Source organism: Chelon labrosus (assembly GCF_963514085.1).
Source record: "Chelon labrosus genome assembly, chromosome: 16".
Lineage (NCBI taxonomy): Eukaryota > Metazoa > Chordata > Actinopteri > Mugiliformes > Mugilidae > Chelon > Chelon labrosus.
Window position 1 is genome coordinate 1,206,517 of NC_140349.1, and position 16,273 is coordinate 1,222,789.

A 16,273-nucleotide genomic window follows, 5' to 3' on the forward strand; every position below is an offset into this window, starting at 1 on the left:
TTATTACAAATGTCTGTTTCTTTTATTTCTTTTGCTCACTTAGTGCGTGCAAATGAATGTCTTCCACAAGAGGCTATGCATCATGCTCTCTGTAAAATGACAGTCCTCGTGACCGCTGGCTTTACCAACCATCCTGTGTGGCCTTTTCAGAACTACTCCAACGTTTGGGCTGTTGTTTTTATTGTCACTGACTCTGTGGAGGTTTGAGGCACAGTCGAAGGTATCTGGAGTCCGCTTCATTAAGAATAACAACCGCAACCTCCAAGAAGCGAGGCCACCACTGTGATTATCGACCAAATCCAGCAACGAGTTAGTTCAAATGTTGAATCAGCTGATCAGTCACAGATCTCCAACCTTGTATTTCTCACCAAAAGAACAAACACTGGACAAACCTGAAGGATTAAGAAGGTATAACCTAGGGACGACGCCCTGCGATGGACTGGCGATCTGGCCAGGGTGTACTCCGCCTCTCACCCAATGGCAGCTGGGATAACAGCCCCGCCATGACCCTCCACATCCCTGCAGCACGTGTCACACTAAACGGTCTTGCCAGTTATGCACTGAGGGAATCCTGCCAGGAATCATTTGCATTAACTACACTTCCATCAAACTCTGTGGGCTTCTCGTTCAAGGACTCTGAGGAACACACTGACTTCCCACAAATGACTAAAACCCAGAACAAGCGGTTAAAGGAAATAAATGAATGAACCTATAGGGACTGTGGTAAATGCTTCACGATGTCGAGAACACTCAACAATCCTGCAAGAGGTTCCAATTCTTACAGTACATTGAGTATGTGATACGTCTCTAAAGCTTGTTACATACTCTGCAAGAAGCGAGAAATTTGTTCTTGTTCTTGAGGAGAGCAAGAACAATAACAAAGAAACTCAAGAGCCCAACTGTGGGGAAGTCCTCATAGGCCCCTCCCACTGCAGCACATGTCACACACGCTAAGCATTGTGGGAGATGAACAACGTGTCTTCTCTCATTATTTTGGGATGTCGGCCGGTCCTCTTGACGACCGTGTCCGTCAGATCGCGCTGTTCATTCGGCATGCACCCACAGTACTGTACGAGTATTAGCATCTGGGAGGTCACCATGCCCACTTCCAGGTCCTGACCAGTCAGAGAATAGTTGTCGGGCACCACGCGAGAAAAACGTTCTGCCCGGTTGATGTGAATGAGAACAAGCTGTGAGAACAAAATGACGTCATTGTGTTCTAGCAGGCCCTGGTGCCAGAACAGGTTGTTTTATGTAACAGCCTTAACTGTCACCGCCTCTAATCTGCTTATCTGATTTATCACCTGAGGTGACCTTAAACAGCGGTTCAACCAGTTACGCCTGCAGGGAGTTGCAGTGTGATTAAAATAACATAGACTGACTAAATTTAGCAACAACAAGAATCTGCCCAGAGGTTTACCTTTTGTTTTTGTGCAGTTTGTAGGTAGGCGTCAAGATACCGTATGGAAGTATCACAGGCAGACTTACAACAGAGAATACATTATTGATAGGAGTCATATGTTTACGTAGTACATGCCTCAGCTTGGTGCACCACAGCTCTTTTAGCATCAGTTTCATTCTCAAGGCAACTGAGACGGAGAAACCCCTGCAAGTAAAGTGTATGTTCAGCTGGATCCAGTGACCAACTGTTATGGTTTGAGTTCATGTCTTATGTTGATATAGATTGTGGTCGTGTTTAGGTTTTCCTTTTTTCTCTCCAGCAGTGCAGGTGGAGGCTCGGGGGCGTGGCTGACCCACTTTTTCTGAGGAGCACAGCAGAGCACACCTGAGTTCCATCTTGCAATCACCACTCCATAAAAGCCTGGTTCACCCTCCACACCAATGTCAGATGATTCTGTTTTCTAGCCACCCACCAGCTTCCCGTCACCACTGCCTGCAGCGCTCCACTGCCTTAAGTGGCTTTTTGAGAAGAAGCTGAAACAAACCTTTGTTAAACCTGCTACAAGCCTCTTTGCATTTTGGGTCCTCCCTGTACTCCACTCGTCACACTATCAGCGCCAATGATTCTTGAATTTAAAAAGAATCACAGACTATTTGAATTGTTTCTAGTTTATGAGGATGAGCAGTAGTAGACAGGAGAATGAAGTATTGAGTAAATCTCCACTAATTGTAGTTTTGGGTGTCAGTTGAGAGTTAATTTGATGGTGTAACGTGCCTGTAGGTGTATTTTCTATTAATGCTAAGCTAAGCGTGTAGGTCAAAGCCAGTTAAGACCAGAGTACAGCGCAGATGATCAATGCTGCCAGGCTTTAATTTAATGAAGTGTCAGGTGGTCAGGGCGCATGGTGGGCCAACAAATGTTTTATTCTGAAAATCCCTTACCTCCTGTGTCCCTATCTGTTTTACTTCCTGCGTTTTTTGTTCGGCGTCACCTGTGTCTTGTTGTGGCCCCAGTTTTCAATTTTTGGACGCGTCTCCGTTTCCTCCAATCTGATTATATATTTTTTGGACTCAGCCTGATCGTGGAACTGCTGTAAGCTTTTCATTTCCCTGCTTTTGTGTCTCCCTCTTGACTAATCTGAGGCTTAAACTTGCAGTTAAACCCCACTCCACTGTTAATCCCTGATCAGAAAACATTTAATAAAGACAAACTGATACATGTAATGCCACAAAATAGATTTGCAGGTACAAAGTGTTTGTGCGAAAAGATAATTTCTTGGCAGCCCGTCTTCTGAAACCAACATCCATAGTTTTCTTCCTGTCTTTAAACAATATTATGTCCTTTCTCTTCTATTTTATTAAATACATGTTGAGGCGTCTGGGTTTTGGGAATTGCAGAACATTTGACTTCACTGGAAATTCCCAGAACTGCATCAAAATTTAGCTTTGGGCCCACGTTTACTCTCAGTGTCAAAATTATAGTTATTAGTAGTTCTACTAGTTCCACTGCCAAATAAAATGGTCTGTCTACTGCCTCTTTTCCATCTTTGCAGACTGACCTGACATGAACTGGGTCGTTAGTTGTTCACCCTATTCCAAATTCTCTTGAGTTATTAGAGGGTTTCTGAAATGTGCTGATTTAATTGCAGGTTCAGTAGCTTTCCGTTTGCTGGAATTGAAGCTGTGATCTTGAGGAATGCAGTCTGAATGGTAATTATTTAAATCTGCTGAGTAGGTGTGGCACTCCTTCAGTGCACCCAGTCTTTCTCTTAGTGAAGGACATGTTTGCTCCACCTGCCACTACAGCAAACACTGGATTCTTTCAGCCATGAATTAAAATGGCCCCGACTTTAATTAGTTTTCGTTACGTAGTCATTTCCTGGTACAAAAATTGTCATCTCGGGGGAACACCCTACGCCTCCACGTAAACAATGTTGATGAAGACCTGCAGCTCTTACTTCTGTTTTGCACCTTAGAATAACACAGACAAAACGGTGTAATTATAGTGAGTAACATGATCTGTACCATCATACAGGTTGATTCAGAGGGCAAGGAAGTGTTGAAGAGGTAGGAAAATCATGGCGAGCTCAAGAGGTAGTGACAAATGTGGACGTCAGCCTCAGAATTTAGTTGGATTTTGTTTTCTGTCAGTGGCCGAGACATTTGGGAATGTGTCTGTGTCATATTTCAGAGGAGTAGCTTCAGCCAAACAGGATTACAGTAATGATAAGTTAATCAGACCGTCTCCTGTGTCAAAGTCCTCTGCTCGATGTATGTCAACAGCTCGCTGTCCACCTCCGACTTAGCACTGTCTCCAAAAACAACACAATAAGGAAACTAGACTGAAAGAGATTCTTGAGGACATTTCATCCAAGTAGCTTCTTCATATCTAATACAAACATCTGTGTGTGTTAACAACCAGACTTTAGCGCTATTTGCTTGGGATTAGTATGACCTTGGGACGTCATGTCCACCCATCCATCCGTTATTTATCACTGCTTATCCTTAGAGGCGGCTTAGGTCGTAACACTTCATGCTACTTTGCAGATTTGGATCAATAATAAAATAGATTTTTAAAAGTAAAACATGATGTAATCAGACTCTATTGATCCCAGATCATTCATCAGCTACTTGGGAGTGTGTGAATCAGCTCCGCCTTTACTGATGGGGCGACACACACACATTAATACATCAATAAATAAAGTCCAATACTTTGAACTATGCTGCAGAGCAGGGCCTCCAGTAGCTCAACATCCTTCCTGATTTTGCTCTTCTGATGGCTTTGAGCTTTCTGAACTGCTGCCCAGACCTTCATTTATAACTGCCGACACAAAACCAATGAAAGAAAAAATAATCATTATCACAAGACCTCCATGACTGGAGAACTGCAGTAGGTCATTTGTGGTTTAATGGAAATGACAGGTTGCACAAGTTGAAGCTCACAGACGAACTCCACAATTATTACAAATGACAAGGTATTCAAGTTATGTCTCTTTCTCTGTCTCTCTTTACACTACCCTGCCTTGCTGCTGGTGTTATTCTCTCTCTGTTATCTATAAAAAGGGGGATTTCAGGACACAGCAACTCAGACAGCAGATTATTTCCAGATGTGCTGCACACGGAGTTCATCAGTTTATATTTACAGGGTTTTTCTTGTGCATTAACCGACAAACCACAGTAAATGTAGCTCTAGAGCTGAGAACACATTCATCCACACAATCCGACCAAGTTATAACCACATCCCTGGGATTAGTCAGAGGGTGAGCGATAAACACTTTCTCTGTCTTCAACATGGACTTGTGTAATGATCTCTCAAAGTGAAATTTTTCTCAAAGCCTTTGAGAATTCCCCGTGATTCCCCCTACAACGTCCTGAATGACTCAGATGAACAGGGTCCTCCCTCCTAATTTACTATAACATAGAGCGTCTGACTTTCTGTGACTTATCTGGATGTGTGAGTGAGTGCTCATCATTAAACAACCAAGAACAAACAAAGTCCTGTCATGCCATGAAAATGACACAAGTTTACTCTGCACTGAGTATACAATTGCAATGGATGATTAAGAACCACAAACTGCTATTTGCTGCATGTGGCTTGGGGAGATACTTTGAAACAAGCTGTAAAGCCGATCTCCACCCTGATGTTAGTTATTTTAGAGACCTACTCAAAGATCAGATTAGAACGAAACCATATGCTCCATCATTTCCCCGCTGTAAGGTTTGAAGCAGTGACAGAAAAGTCTCTTTTTAGAATCTTTTAAAAGGCTCTCATTACTAAAGAACAGACATCACTGATTCATGTGATCATTTCTACTAGTGGTTGAATGAATGAGTTAAACTCCTCTTCCTCAGATCAGCCCTGTTGAGTAGGTGGTCTTTAATGTGACCCAGGACTCATTGTGTGTTCATACTACCAAAGGAAGGAGGTCACATGTGTCCCAGACCACCTCCACATGTGGACTGACACCAGATCAGTGTTCACACCTGGACCTGTTTAACCTGGACACTAGAGACCAGATCAGTGTTCACACCTGGACCTGTTTAACCTGGACTCTGGAGACCAGATCAGTGTTCACACCTGGACCTGTTTAACCTGGACTCTAGAGACCAGATCAGTGTTCACACCTGGACCTGTTTAACCTGGACTCTGGAGACCAGATCAGTGTTCACACCTGGACGTGTTTAACCTGGACTCTAGAGACCAGATCAGTGTTCACACCTGGACCTGTTTAACCTGGACTCTGGAGACCAGATCAGTGTTCACACCTGGACCTGTTTAACCTGGACTCTAGAGACCAGATCAGTGTTCACACCTGGACCTGTTTAACCTGGACTCTGGAGACCAGATCAGTGTTCACACCTGGACCTGTTTAACCTGGACTCTATAGATCAGATCAGTGTTCACACCTGGACCTGTTTAACCTGGACTCTAGAGACCAGATCAGTGAGGATGGACGTTAATACGAGGTCTGAACAGCTAACCCAGAGTTCTGCAGGGATTCCTTGTTAAATTTAAAAAGACACCGGTGTCTGTTTTCTATACGTCTTCTCTTTTCCATGTCATCATTTCTTGTTTTTATTCCTAAATTTTTTGTGTATTCTTTGCAGATTTATATAAATAAGACTTTCCGTCTGGCCTCAGACCCAAATATACTCACTGCCTAGATCTAACTAATCAAACAGGTAGGAGCCTCCTATTGGATAATTACTGCGTGGGTGATTATCTTTCAGCTGACAACAATTTATTATTTAAGCCCAACTGATGCAATGAGTAGCTTCTCATTTCTTAAACAACCATGTCCATGTTTGAGAAGGGTCAAATCATTGGCATGCATCAAGCAGAGAAAACATCTAAGGAGATTGTAGAAACTACTAAAACTGGGTTAAGAACTGTCCAAGGCATTATTAAAAACTGGAAGGATAGTGGAGAACCATCGTCTTCCAGGAAGAAATGTGGCCGGAAAAAAATCCTGATTAATGGTGATCAGTGATCACTTAAACATTTGGTGAAATCAAATGGAAGAAAAACAACAGTAGAACTCAGGGCTATGTTTAATAGTGAAAGTAAGAACATTTCTGAAGCTACCACAGAGAATGAGTGCTGTAATACTTAATCTTTTATTGTGTTTTTATTGTTTCTATTGTGTTATTTATTGTGTTTTATTGTGTTTTGTGTTGTAAAGCACTTTGGGAACCTTGTTCCCAAAATAAAGTGGATTGGATTGGATAAAGGTTGTCCACCCAAATATGAGAGTGTGTCTCTTCTTATTTTTTTGTCCAGGCAGTGTATTTAACATTATTTAGAAAGAGTTATTGGTGGTTATTGGTGACAAGGAAAATATCCTCCAAAGGCTGGAAAACACTTTCTGAATAATGGTTTTGCTGAAGAAGTACTGTCGGACACTGGTTGATTAAATGGGACTCAAGAGATAAGGTTTTAAACCGCACCATTAACAACAGGGCTACTAGAATCCTAAAGGTTCAAACCAAGTCCATTTTTCTTGCATTTAAACACATCTGGAAAAAAGGAGGGAACGTAGCTTTTCTAACTCGTGCATTCTGTCAGTCATTATCTGTTTTCCTGTGAATTACATGACCTATTAAAGCCTAAATATAGAAATATTTAACCGTTAGACAGTCTGGCAAGATGTATTGTATTACCTTGAACCTTGGCTGCATTGCTGCGTTCTTAGCGAGCAGGGATTCTTTGTCTGTGAGTCACTGCCAACGTTCACGTGTTTTGGATCAGGTCTTGCTCGTTTGTTCCAATGTTTTGCATTCTGATGTTTGAGACATTCATTGAAACTCTGACTCACAGCTTTAGTTACTCTGAGTGTGATTAACAGTCACCATTAGTCAGTGTCAGCTTTCACTGCTGGAAAAGACCCACTGGTCATAAAAGAGAAGGTCATGTTCTCTGACATTTTAAAAACTGAATGACAAGGTTCAATCAGGAATCTTTAGCCTCGTCCTTTAACATTCACATCATTCTTTCTCTCTTCCCACTACTCAGTCAGCTGACCATGGGGCTTTATAGCCCCTCCATTCAGATTCTTCCACATTCTCCAAAACTTTAAATACGTTCTCCTCTGCTGCTGTCAGGTGTCGCATCAGATGAGCTGCTGCCTCCTCCTCCTCCTCCTCCTCCTCCTCCTCCTCCTCCAGTGTCTTGACCACCATCTATTCTAAGCTCAACCTCACTACGATCAGTGATGGGAATAACGGCGTTAAAATAAATGGCGTTACTAACAGCGTTATTTTTTCAGTATCGAGTAATCTAAATAATTATTATTTTCTCCGTAACAACGCCGTTACCGTTACCGACACTGAAATGTGGTGCGTTACGTTGTGCCGTCAGCCAGCCACAAGAGCTGCGAAGGTGTTTTTTCCCTCTGGGTGGGCTGGGGGTGGGGGTAACCGCATAAGTATCACACAAGCGATCAGAGATAGACTGCAGCAATGGAGAGATCGGAGCATTCAGAGGTGAAGTTGCCCTTTTTTAAGGTGGAGGTATAGGCACTACTTTAACCTCACTGAGGTAAAAGGCAAGAACGTACACATGAAGTGTACATTCCACTCAGAAACAAATCTAATTCTTAGACTGTATTTTTTAACGCAATAGTTACTTTCCCTGGTAACTAGTTACTTTTATAGTGGAGTAATTCAGTTACTAACTCAGTTACTTTTTGGGAGAAGTAACTAATAACTATAATTAATTACTTTTTAAAAGTTACGTGCCCAACACTGGTTACGATTGGGTCTGATTTCTCATCTTGTTTAATGTTCACGTCTCTCCTGATTAAAATAAAGTTGATGGGACGATGCACCACAATGAAACATAACCACTGTGTCCACCACAACAGTTTCTCCAACATGACCTGGTTCAGAAACTGTGAAGTCATCTTAAATTCGCAGCTCAGCGGTATGGTGTCTCTCATGTGGAACTGAAAACCAAACTATGACCTCTCACCAAGTGTACAGACGGTAACGTCAAGGCTTACTATTGTGCTTACATCACTAGAAAGTTCCACTTTACCCCACTGAGGAAAATCATTGTGTGGCCACTTTAACAGTCACTGTGGCAAATAACTTCTATATAATTAGATTATTCTTATTGTTTCCGGCAGCTGGTTGAGACAGAGCTGCATTTAGACAATTAAACCTACAGTTAGTATTACACTTGTTTCCTTAATGAATCCAGTAACTTATTTGTTTGTGAAATCAAATAAAACCGTGAGAAAACTGCAGCCTGTGATATAATATTATACAATATAATGTTTGAGAAGAGGAAATCATGCAAGTTTGACATTTTTGAACAAAAAGAGTTTCAGTTATTTGAATCACAAATTACATTTAAATTAAATTATATATTTTGCATCCAGACAGCCGGGACAGGCTCCAGTCCCCCCGGGACCCTTCACAGGACAAGCGGTTACAGGAGTTTTTGCATCCAGTGCATCATTTCTTTGGTGAAATCTTCATGTGTGAAGCAACTAGAAGCTGCAGCCTCAGAAATACCGAGGAAAAGAGTAAAAGAAATCAAAGTGGAAGTGCTCATATATGGTAAAGGTCCCTTAATCTTGTACTCAGTACCTCCTGCTCATTTAAACCATCAGCGACTGTCCCGCAGTGAACGGGACAGCTGGATGCAGACAGCTGGAGCGCCCCCGCCCCCTGCTGGTCGAGTGTTGTGTTCTTTTGTTAGGACTCACATTGCAGGCCTCACTGTTGTCAGGTCTGTGAGGAAGCAAGAAGGAGAAGACCCTGAGGCCCACGTCGCACTCCTCCACCGTCTGGTTCAGCTCCTGGCAGCTCGTCACTACCGTGTAGAAGTGGGTGGGAACCGGCGGGCCGTCTCCTGAGAACCTGGGCAGGGGAGGGGGAGGAGGAGGAGGAGGAGGAGGAGGAGGTGTCACTGTCTCAGCAATAAAAACTTACTGTTCCTGTTAGCTCAACATCCTAAAACATTTCACAAAGTCACAGCGATATGAGGGAATAAGAATCTATCAGGAGTTGAAAACGCAGCTAGTGTAGTTTTCCTTTGGTTCTGCTATTCATGCTAAGCTAGGCTAAAAGCATCAGATAAACCTTGATGGAAGTCTTCCTGATTTATTTTCCAAAGCGTAGTTTTATCTCAGAGGATAAACTACTGTGGGCTTAAAAAATGTGTCCAATGAGACGAGCCCGGAGGCCAGACCAACTTCGTCCGACCACATTAGTTGTTGTTTTTTCTTATTTTCTTGAGGTGTTCTTGATCCTGCTTCTGCAAAGATCTGCTGGGCCAATCAGATCAATTGGGGCGGTGCTTAATGTGGTGATGTACAGAAGAGGAACATTAGTCATACACGTCATGTGACGGGTTGAAGGACTTTCCACATGTTCTGTTTGTGTCCAGATTCCTTTCTCCCTTCCTGCTCCAGTATCTCTGAGTTCTCCTGACGCCTTCTGTCTCAGTATTTAGTCTGAGCCCATTCTCTGCCTCTGTGTCTGTTCGTCTTTGTTCTGGATTATCCTGTGGTCGCCTCATTTCTTGGACTTGTTTGCTGAGTTTTAAACTTGTACCTGTGTACCAGTCATCTTCAGAGCAAAGCTTTTCCTCGGCACATTACCTGCTCCATGCATCATTTGGCCTTGATAATGCAGCTGGATGCAGACCTATTTTTTTTTTCTGTAACACGCCTAATATAATGTGCATTGGCATCATGGGGGAGCTTTGCCTGTTGTGTCTGTTGAAGGTGTACGAGCATCCGGCTCCTGGTGCACAACAACTAGAACATTTAGAACCACGGCCGTCACCACGTCTGAACTCACTCTTTAATCTTGTCCGCGGTGTCTCGAAGGCCGTCGTAGTTGTAGTCGAAGACGGGCCCAGAGAGAATGTTGATGCCGTTGGTTTCCTCAGCGTAGCGTCTCAGCAGCGTCCCCTGTAGGTAGCTCCACATCCCTGCACACACAAAACAGATGCTGCTGTTCAGTGCAAACACTCATCGATCAAAATATACTGAGATTTACACTGTCTGGCCAAAATAAAAGTCTCCACCTGGATTTAACTAATCAAACAGGTAGGAGCCTCCTATTGGATAATTACTGCATGGGTGATTATCTTTCAGCTGACAACAAGTTATTTAACCCCAACTGATGCAATGAGTAGCTTCTCATTTCTTCAACAACCATGTCTAAAGACACATCCTGTGGTCGTCTGTTTGAGAAGGGTCAAATCATTGGCATGCATCAAGCAGAGAAAACATCTAAGGAGATTGTAGAAACTACTAAAACTGGGTTAAGAACTGTCCAAGGCATTATTAAAAACTGGAAGGATAGTGGAGAAGCATCAGGGTAAGAAGAGAGGCAGATGAAGTGATGCACCCATCATGCCTAGTGTCTACTGTACAAGCCTGTGGGGGCAGTGCTATGATCTGGGGTTGCTGCAGTTGCTCAGGTCTAGGTTCAGCAACATTATGTGTCGACAGAATGAGGTCAGCTGACTACCTGAATATACTGAATGACCAGGTTATTCCATCAATGGATCATATTCCAGGATGACAATGCCAGGATTCATGGGGCTCAGATTGTGAAAGAGTGGTTCAGGGAGCATGAGACATCATGTTCACACATGGATTGGCCACCACAGAGTCCAGACCTTAACCCCATTGAGAATCTTTGGGATGTGCTGGAGAAGGCTTTGTGCAGTGGTCAGACTCTCCCATCATCAATACAAGATCTTGGTGAAAAATGAATGAAACACTGGATGGAAATAAATCTGGAGACATTGGAGAAGATTATGGAAACAATGATACAGATAATGAGCTCCAATCAAAGCTAAAGGAGGCTTTTTTTTTTTTTGGTGGCGATTTTTACAAACACACAACAGATTAGTTCCAGCAATGTATAAATGTGGTTTTAATTTAAGACATTTAAGAGTCTCATAGGAACCTGAATCACTCATGACAGAAGTTAACAAAAACAAAAAGAGCCTGGACAAAGAATAATGTAGTGCTTGACAGTTATTTGGCGATCTGATTATTACGTGGGGATCCAGTATTATGTAACCACTGTAACAAGTCAGAAGGCCAGGACTCTCCTCAGAGAGCTGCATAATTGTTCAGATAGAAACCAGAACAAGGGGCTACAGAGCAGGAGTGGTGTGTTCAGGGCCAGAAAAATAAATCTGTCAGCACTTAATAAAAAAGGCTCAACATGTTCCAGTTCCATTTTTTAGAATGATCTGACATTTAAATGATTAAAAATGATCCTCCTGTTGCTCCGAGTCAGTCTGCTCACCGTGGTGTTATCCTATCTGTTTAAATTCATGAATGCACTGACTCTGGTCCACTCAACTTGTTTCTTTAGTTAAATAGTCTCTTCACTGTGTTTCCTGAAGTCTGCAGCAGCTCTGACGGCGTCTGATTGAAGGAAATGAATGCACATCAATCCCATGGATATATTTAAAAAAATGAAAGCTTGTAAATATGTTATTTAGGCTTAATTTTAAAGCCTAAATAATCCAGACACACAGACACAAAGAGCAGCTGACAGTGATGAATCCTGTGGATGAGAGACGGTGACTGAGTCTCCCTCACTCTCTGTCTCTCTGGACACAAACAATGGGTGTCAGGCCGTCCTCGCTCAGACCTCAGACCACCACATTTCCCTTCTTTGTCTCATGCGACACCACTGGACGCCAGTGACGCACAGGATGCCAGAGACCAGCGGTAACTCACACGGCGCTGAATGAGTTGGCGATTGTTCACTGGTCACTGGCGGCAGCTTGTTGTCACGGGCGTACGCGTCTCTGCAGAATACAGCTGCCTCAGTCAGATCCTCCTGGTGGATGAGGAGTAGGGGTTCTGCTGGTGGTAACCATGGTAACCTTTACTAATCAACATCAGGTTGAGGATTTACCAGGAGGGACAGAAACATGGAGGTAGAAAACAAGATGAACCAAGTTGGGATCCACGCAAACAGAGATGATGGAGACGTGGAGACATCTTGGTCGTCTTCTAAGACTCTACACATTCAGGACATGGAGGAGGACATGGAGGAGGAGGACATGGAGGAGGAGATGATACTGCTTCTTCTTCTCGTCCTCCTCCCCTTTCTTCATGTCTTCCATCTGGTTGTCCAGTCTTTTCCACCTTGTCATCCTTTTTTCTTGCTCTCCACCTCCTGCCTCTTCTTCTTCTTCTTCAGTTTCTTCTTCTAGTAGATGTGATGCTCCTCTTGATCAATAAACTTCTCTAGTGTTTGATGTTTTGATCATTTTATTTAGTCTCCATGGAGACGGTTTATCTCTGAGGTCCATGATTCATCCTGGTTGAGGACGTGTTGATCAGTGACTCAAATTTCAGGCCTCTTTTGCCAACTCTTCTTCTTGTGAGAACTAAACAATCATCATAGTTGTACAGTGTGCTCAGTAATCACACATCTGGCACATTACAGTGTCTGGTCCAACCACAGGACATCACCGCCCTGTTATGTTCTGTCAATGTGTTTCTTCTCTGTAGCTCCAGTCCCCTCTCTGCTGCACGTATCATCACCAGAACCTCTCTCCATGAGTCACGTAACACCTGTTCTGCAGCAGCTCCACCAGCTTCCTGTTAAACTCCGTATTACCCATAAAATCCTAATCCTCCCCTTCAAGGCCCCTCAGTATCTCACTAACCTCCTCCATATAAACACTTAGGTCATCTTCATCCATCCAACTCACCCTCCTACCTGCTCGCTTGACCACCATGGGCTCCAGAGCATTCAGCCAGAGCATTCACTTTTATCTGCTGTGATTTTTATGTACCTATATGTTTTATATACTATATGTATGTGTGTAATTTTAATTGTGTTTTATTTTAACAGTGTTGAATGGTGACCTTGAGTGTCCTTAATTGATCTTAAGTTGGAAGCGTGAGTTCATTAGACAAGATAAAAGAAGTGAAATGATAAAATGGGTTTTATGTCTGTGAAGGTTCTCAGTCATCCAGGACATGGTATGTCCAAAACACCTGGGTGTTCACCTGAACAATGAACTGGACTGGTCGAACAACACTAATGTCCTATACAGGAAGGGACAAAGTCTCCTCCACCTGCTGAGGAGACTGAGCTCCTTTGGGGTGTGTAGGACACTACTCAGGACCTTTTATGACACTGTGATTGCATCGGCTACCTTCTACGCTGTGCTATGCTGGTGTGGTGGAGTCACGGAGAGGGGTAAAAAGAGACTGGGCAAACTGATGAAGAGGTCCAGCTCCATCCTGGGCCGTCCTCTGGACTCAGAGGAGCAGGTGGGGGAGAGGAGGATGTTGGCTAAACTGTCAAACATCAGGAACAACCCCTCTCACCCCCTGTAGGAGACAGTTGGGACTTTAGGAAGCTCCTTCAGCTAAAGACTGCTGCACCCACAGTCATAGAAAGAACACTTCCTGAGGTCTTTTGTCCCCTCAGCAGTCTTTGGCGTCTTTTCTTGGACATACATTTTTTTATTTACGTATTTATATTGCGCTGGGTGCACTTTTAAGGAGCTGCTTAAATCTCACTGTACTGTGTATAATGACAATAAAGGCTTTCTATTCTATTTTATTCTATTCTATTCCACATCTGTATACGTATATCAACTCATCCCTGTATTTACCTCATGTCTTTTTAGTGCAATACTTGGTGGAACTCCTATTGGAGTTTGTTTTATTCATGATATTCATGACTGTCATTACATATATTCAGCCTCTTTACCACCTCAGCACTCTACTTACACTAGTTGTTTTTTTTCATCTTTTTGTTAGCTAGCTGTAGACCTCTACAAGTCCAGTTGCCTTTTCAAACACTTTTTGGATATTTCTACGTTCTACAGTGTAGGAACCAGTGTCCCAGTGTCCTGACTCACTCTTGAAAGCCGGGTACATGGGGACGGTGTTGGTGATGAGCGAAGCGTCGTATCTGGACTCTGGAGACGTCGCCAGCTCTGTCGACACAAACACACCACACACACACTTATCAGATGCTGCTGTTACATGTTCAAGGCAAGTTCGTAATCTTATAAAAATGTCGCTAGGGAAACGCTTATTGTTTAGTTAATCAGTGCATGACTTGAACCACAGCACAGGAACGAGCCACTGATTTACGTCCTATCTGGTTCTGACCTGTCGACCCGTCTGATTCACTCTGATGATTGATCTCTGCTGCATCGCTCTGTTTGTTTTCTAACTGCTGCTGGTTACCACGGTGATATTTATCTAAGAGCATGGCCTTAGGACAAATTAGATTCAATTATTGTGGGACTGTTTTTTTTAAGTATAGTATTTGTTTTGTTTTTTGCACTACAGCCTCAGGTTGTTGCCCAGCATAACTGCTCTAGATGTAAGAACTAATAATAATCTAGTGAGATTTGTCATGTAGGTATCAAAAAAGAATGAACATTAACAGCATTAATACTGGGTCTGCAGATTACCTGGGGGGAAGAGGAAGCCGTAGGTGAGGTGGCTGCTCTGGCTGTAGCCAGTGCAGCTCTGACTGTGATCAGCCGACACTCTGGAGTCGACCCGGACACAGTGAGCGCTGGAGACGGAAGAAACATCCGGAACGGGAGTCATGTCCTCCTGCAAGATGTACAGATATACATATATTTACCAGTCTGTTGCGGCCAGCAGCCTTTTCTCTGCTGTGGTCTGCAACAACCTGAACACACTGATCAGGAAGGCTGGCTCCGTCACTGGCTGCAGACAGGAAACATCTGAAGTGGTGGTGGAGAGGAGGACTCTGAGCGAACTGTTATCAGTCATGGATAAGCCTGACCACCCTCTCAAACCAGATAATAGACAGACAACGGAGCAACTTCTCCAGAAGGCTGAGACAACTTGGTTGTTCAAAGAACGCTACAGGAAATCTTTCCTGCCCCAAGCCATCAGTCTGTGTGTGACAGATGACACTCTGGACTACTGTGACTGCACATTTGCACATGGTTGTTTGGTTATTGGTTGTAAATTCATTTCATTTTTTTAGTTATATATTTTGTAAGGTATCCAGTACCTGTACATTGCTGCTGCAACTCGAAATTTCCCAGTTTGGGATTAATAAAGCATCTTACCAAAGTACTATGTGTAACTGTGCACATGATAAAGAAGTACTGAAGGAGCTCCAAACTAAACCTAAAATCAGTTTCTGTCCTCATTTAAAAGAAAAGGATTTATACGATGGGAGCAAACTTTCCTGTGTCAAAGCTGCATCGAGAGTGAAAGGGAAGTGTGTCGTTCAGACTGAGAGTGTTTTTGTTGGCGTTCATGCATGATGGTGCATGTTTATGTGATGGTCTGCTAAGACTAACACACACAGACTCTGTGGGTTTATTGGCTGCTGGACGTCCTGCTCCGACACAAACACGCGTCACGCCAACAGGTTCGCTGTTCACGCGTCACACGTCGTTTCTTTTTTACGACCTGACACCCAATTTAACTGAATAAAAAAGAGTCAGGAGCTGCAGGAGGAAGTCCACGTACGGAAGAGCAAACATGAAAAACGGGTCATGAACATACTGTATCTCAGAAATACATTTGGACAAAAGAGCCACTCTACTTCTCTACAATCATTTTGTGTGTCAGTGATCTTTGATAATGTGATGCAGAAACTGTAGATAATCACAGAGAATAAATATTAATATTTACCTAGAATACTGTCTACATAAAGGTGCATTCATGTCCAGTTTGACAAGCGGGAACTGAGACTAACAGGCTACTAAAAAGCGTCGCATTCATGATTATTTTGTAAGAAATAAACTGAGTCCGGGCGGCCGTTAGCACTGATGCCTCCCAGCCAGAAGGTTCTAGGTTCTAATCCAGGCCGACTGGTTCCTTTCTGTGTGTAGTCTGCATGTTCTCCCTGTGTCTGCGTG

At 43.2% G+C, this 16,273-nt stretch overlaps 1 protein-coding gene across 2 annotated transcripts in view; it reads right to left on the reverse strand.

Moving 5' to 3' along the window:
* The window catches only part of enpp2l (ectonucleotide pyrophosphatase/phosphodiesterase 2-like), a 41,050-nt gene that overhangs the window by 12,378 nt on the left and 12,399 nt on the right, over window positions 1–16,273 (reverse strand). For both annotated transcript variants that reach the window (XM_084562997.1, XM_084562996.1), the window contains 4 exons: window positions 14,837–14,984; window positions 14,273–14,350; window positions 10,213–10,345; window positions 9,114–9,267 (listed from right to left, as the gene is read on the reverse strand). In XM_084562997.1, the coding sequence (XP_084419123.1) occupies window positions 9,114–9,267; window positions 10,213–10,345; window positions 14,273–14,350; window positions 14,837–14,984 (513 nt within the window). The remainder of the gene's footprint in view (window positions 1–9,113; window positions 9,268–10,212; window positions 10,346–14,272; window positions 14,351–14,836; window positions 14,985–16,273) is intronic.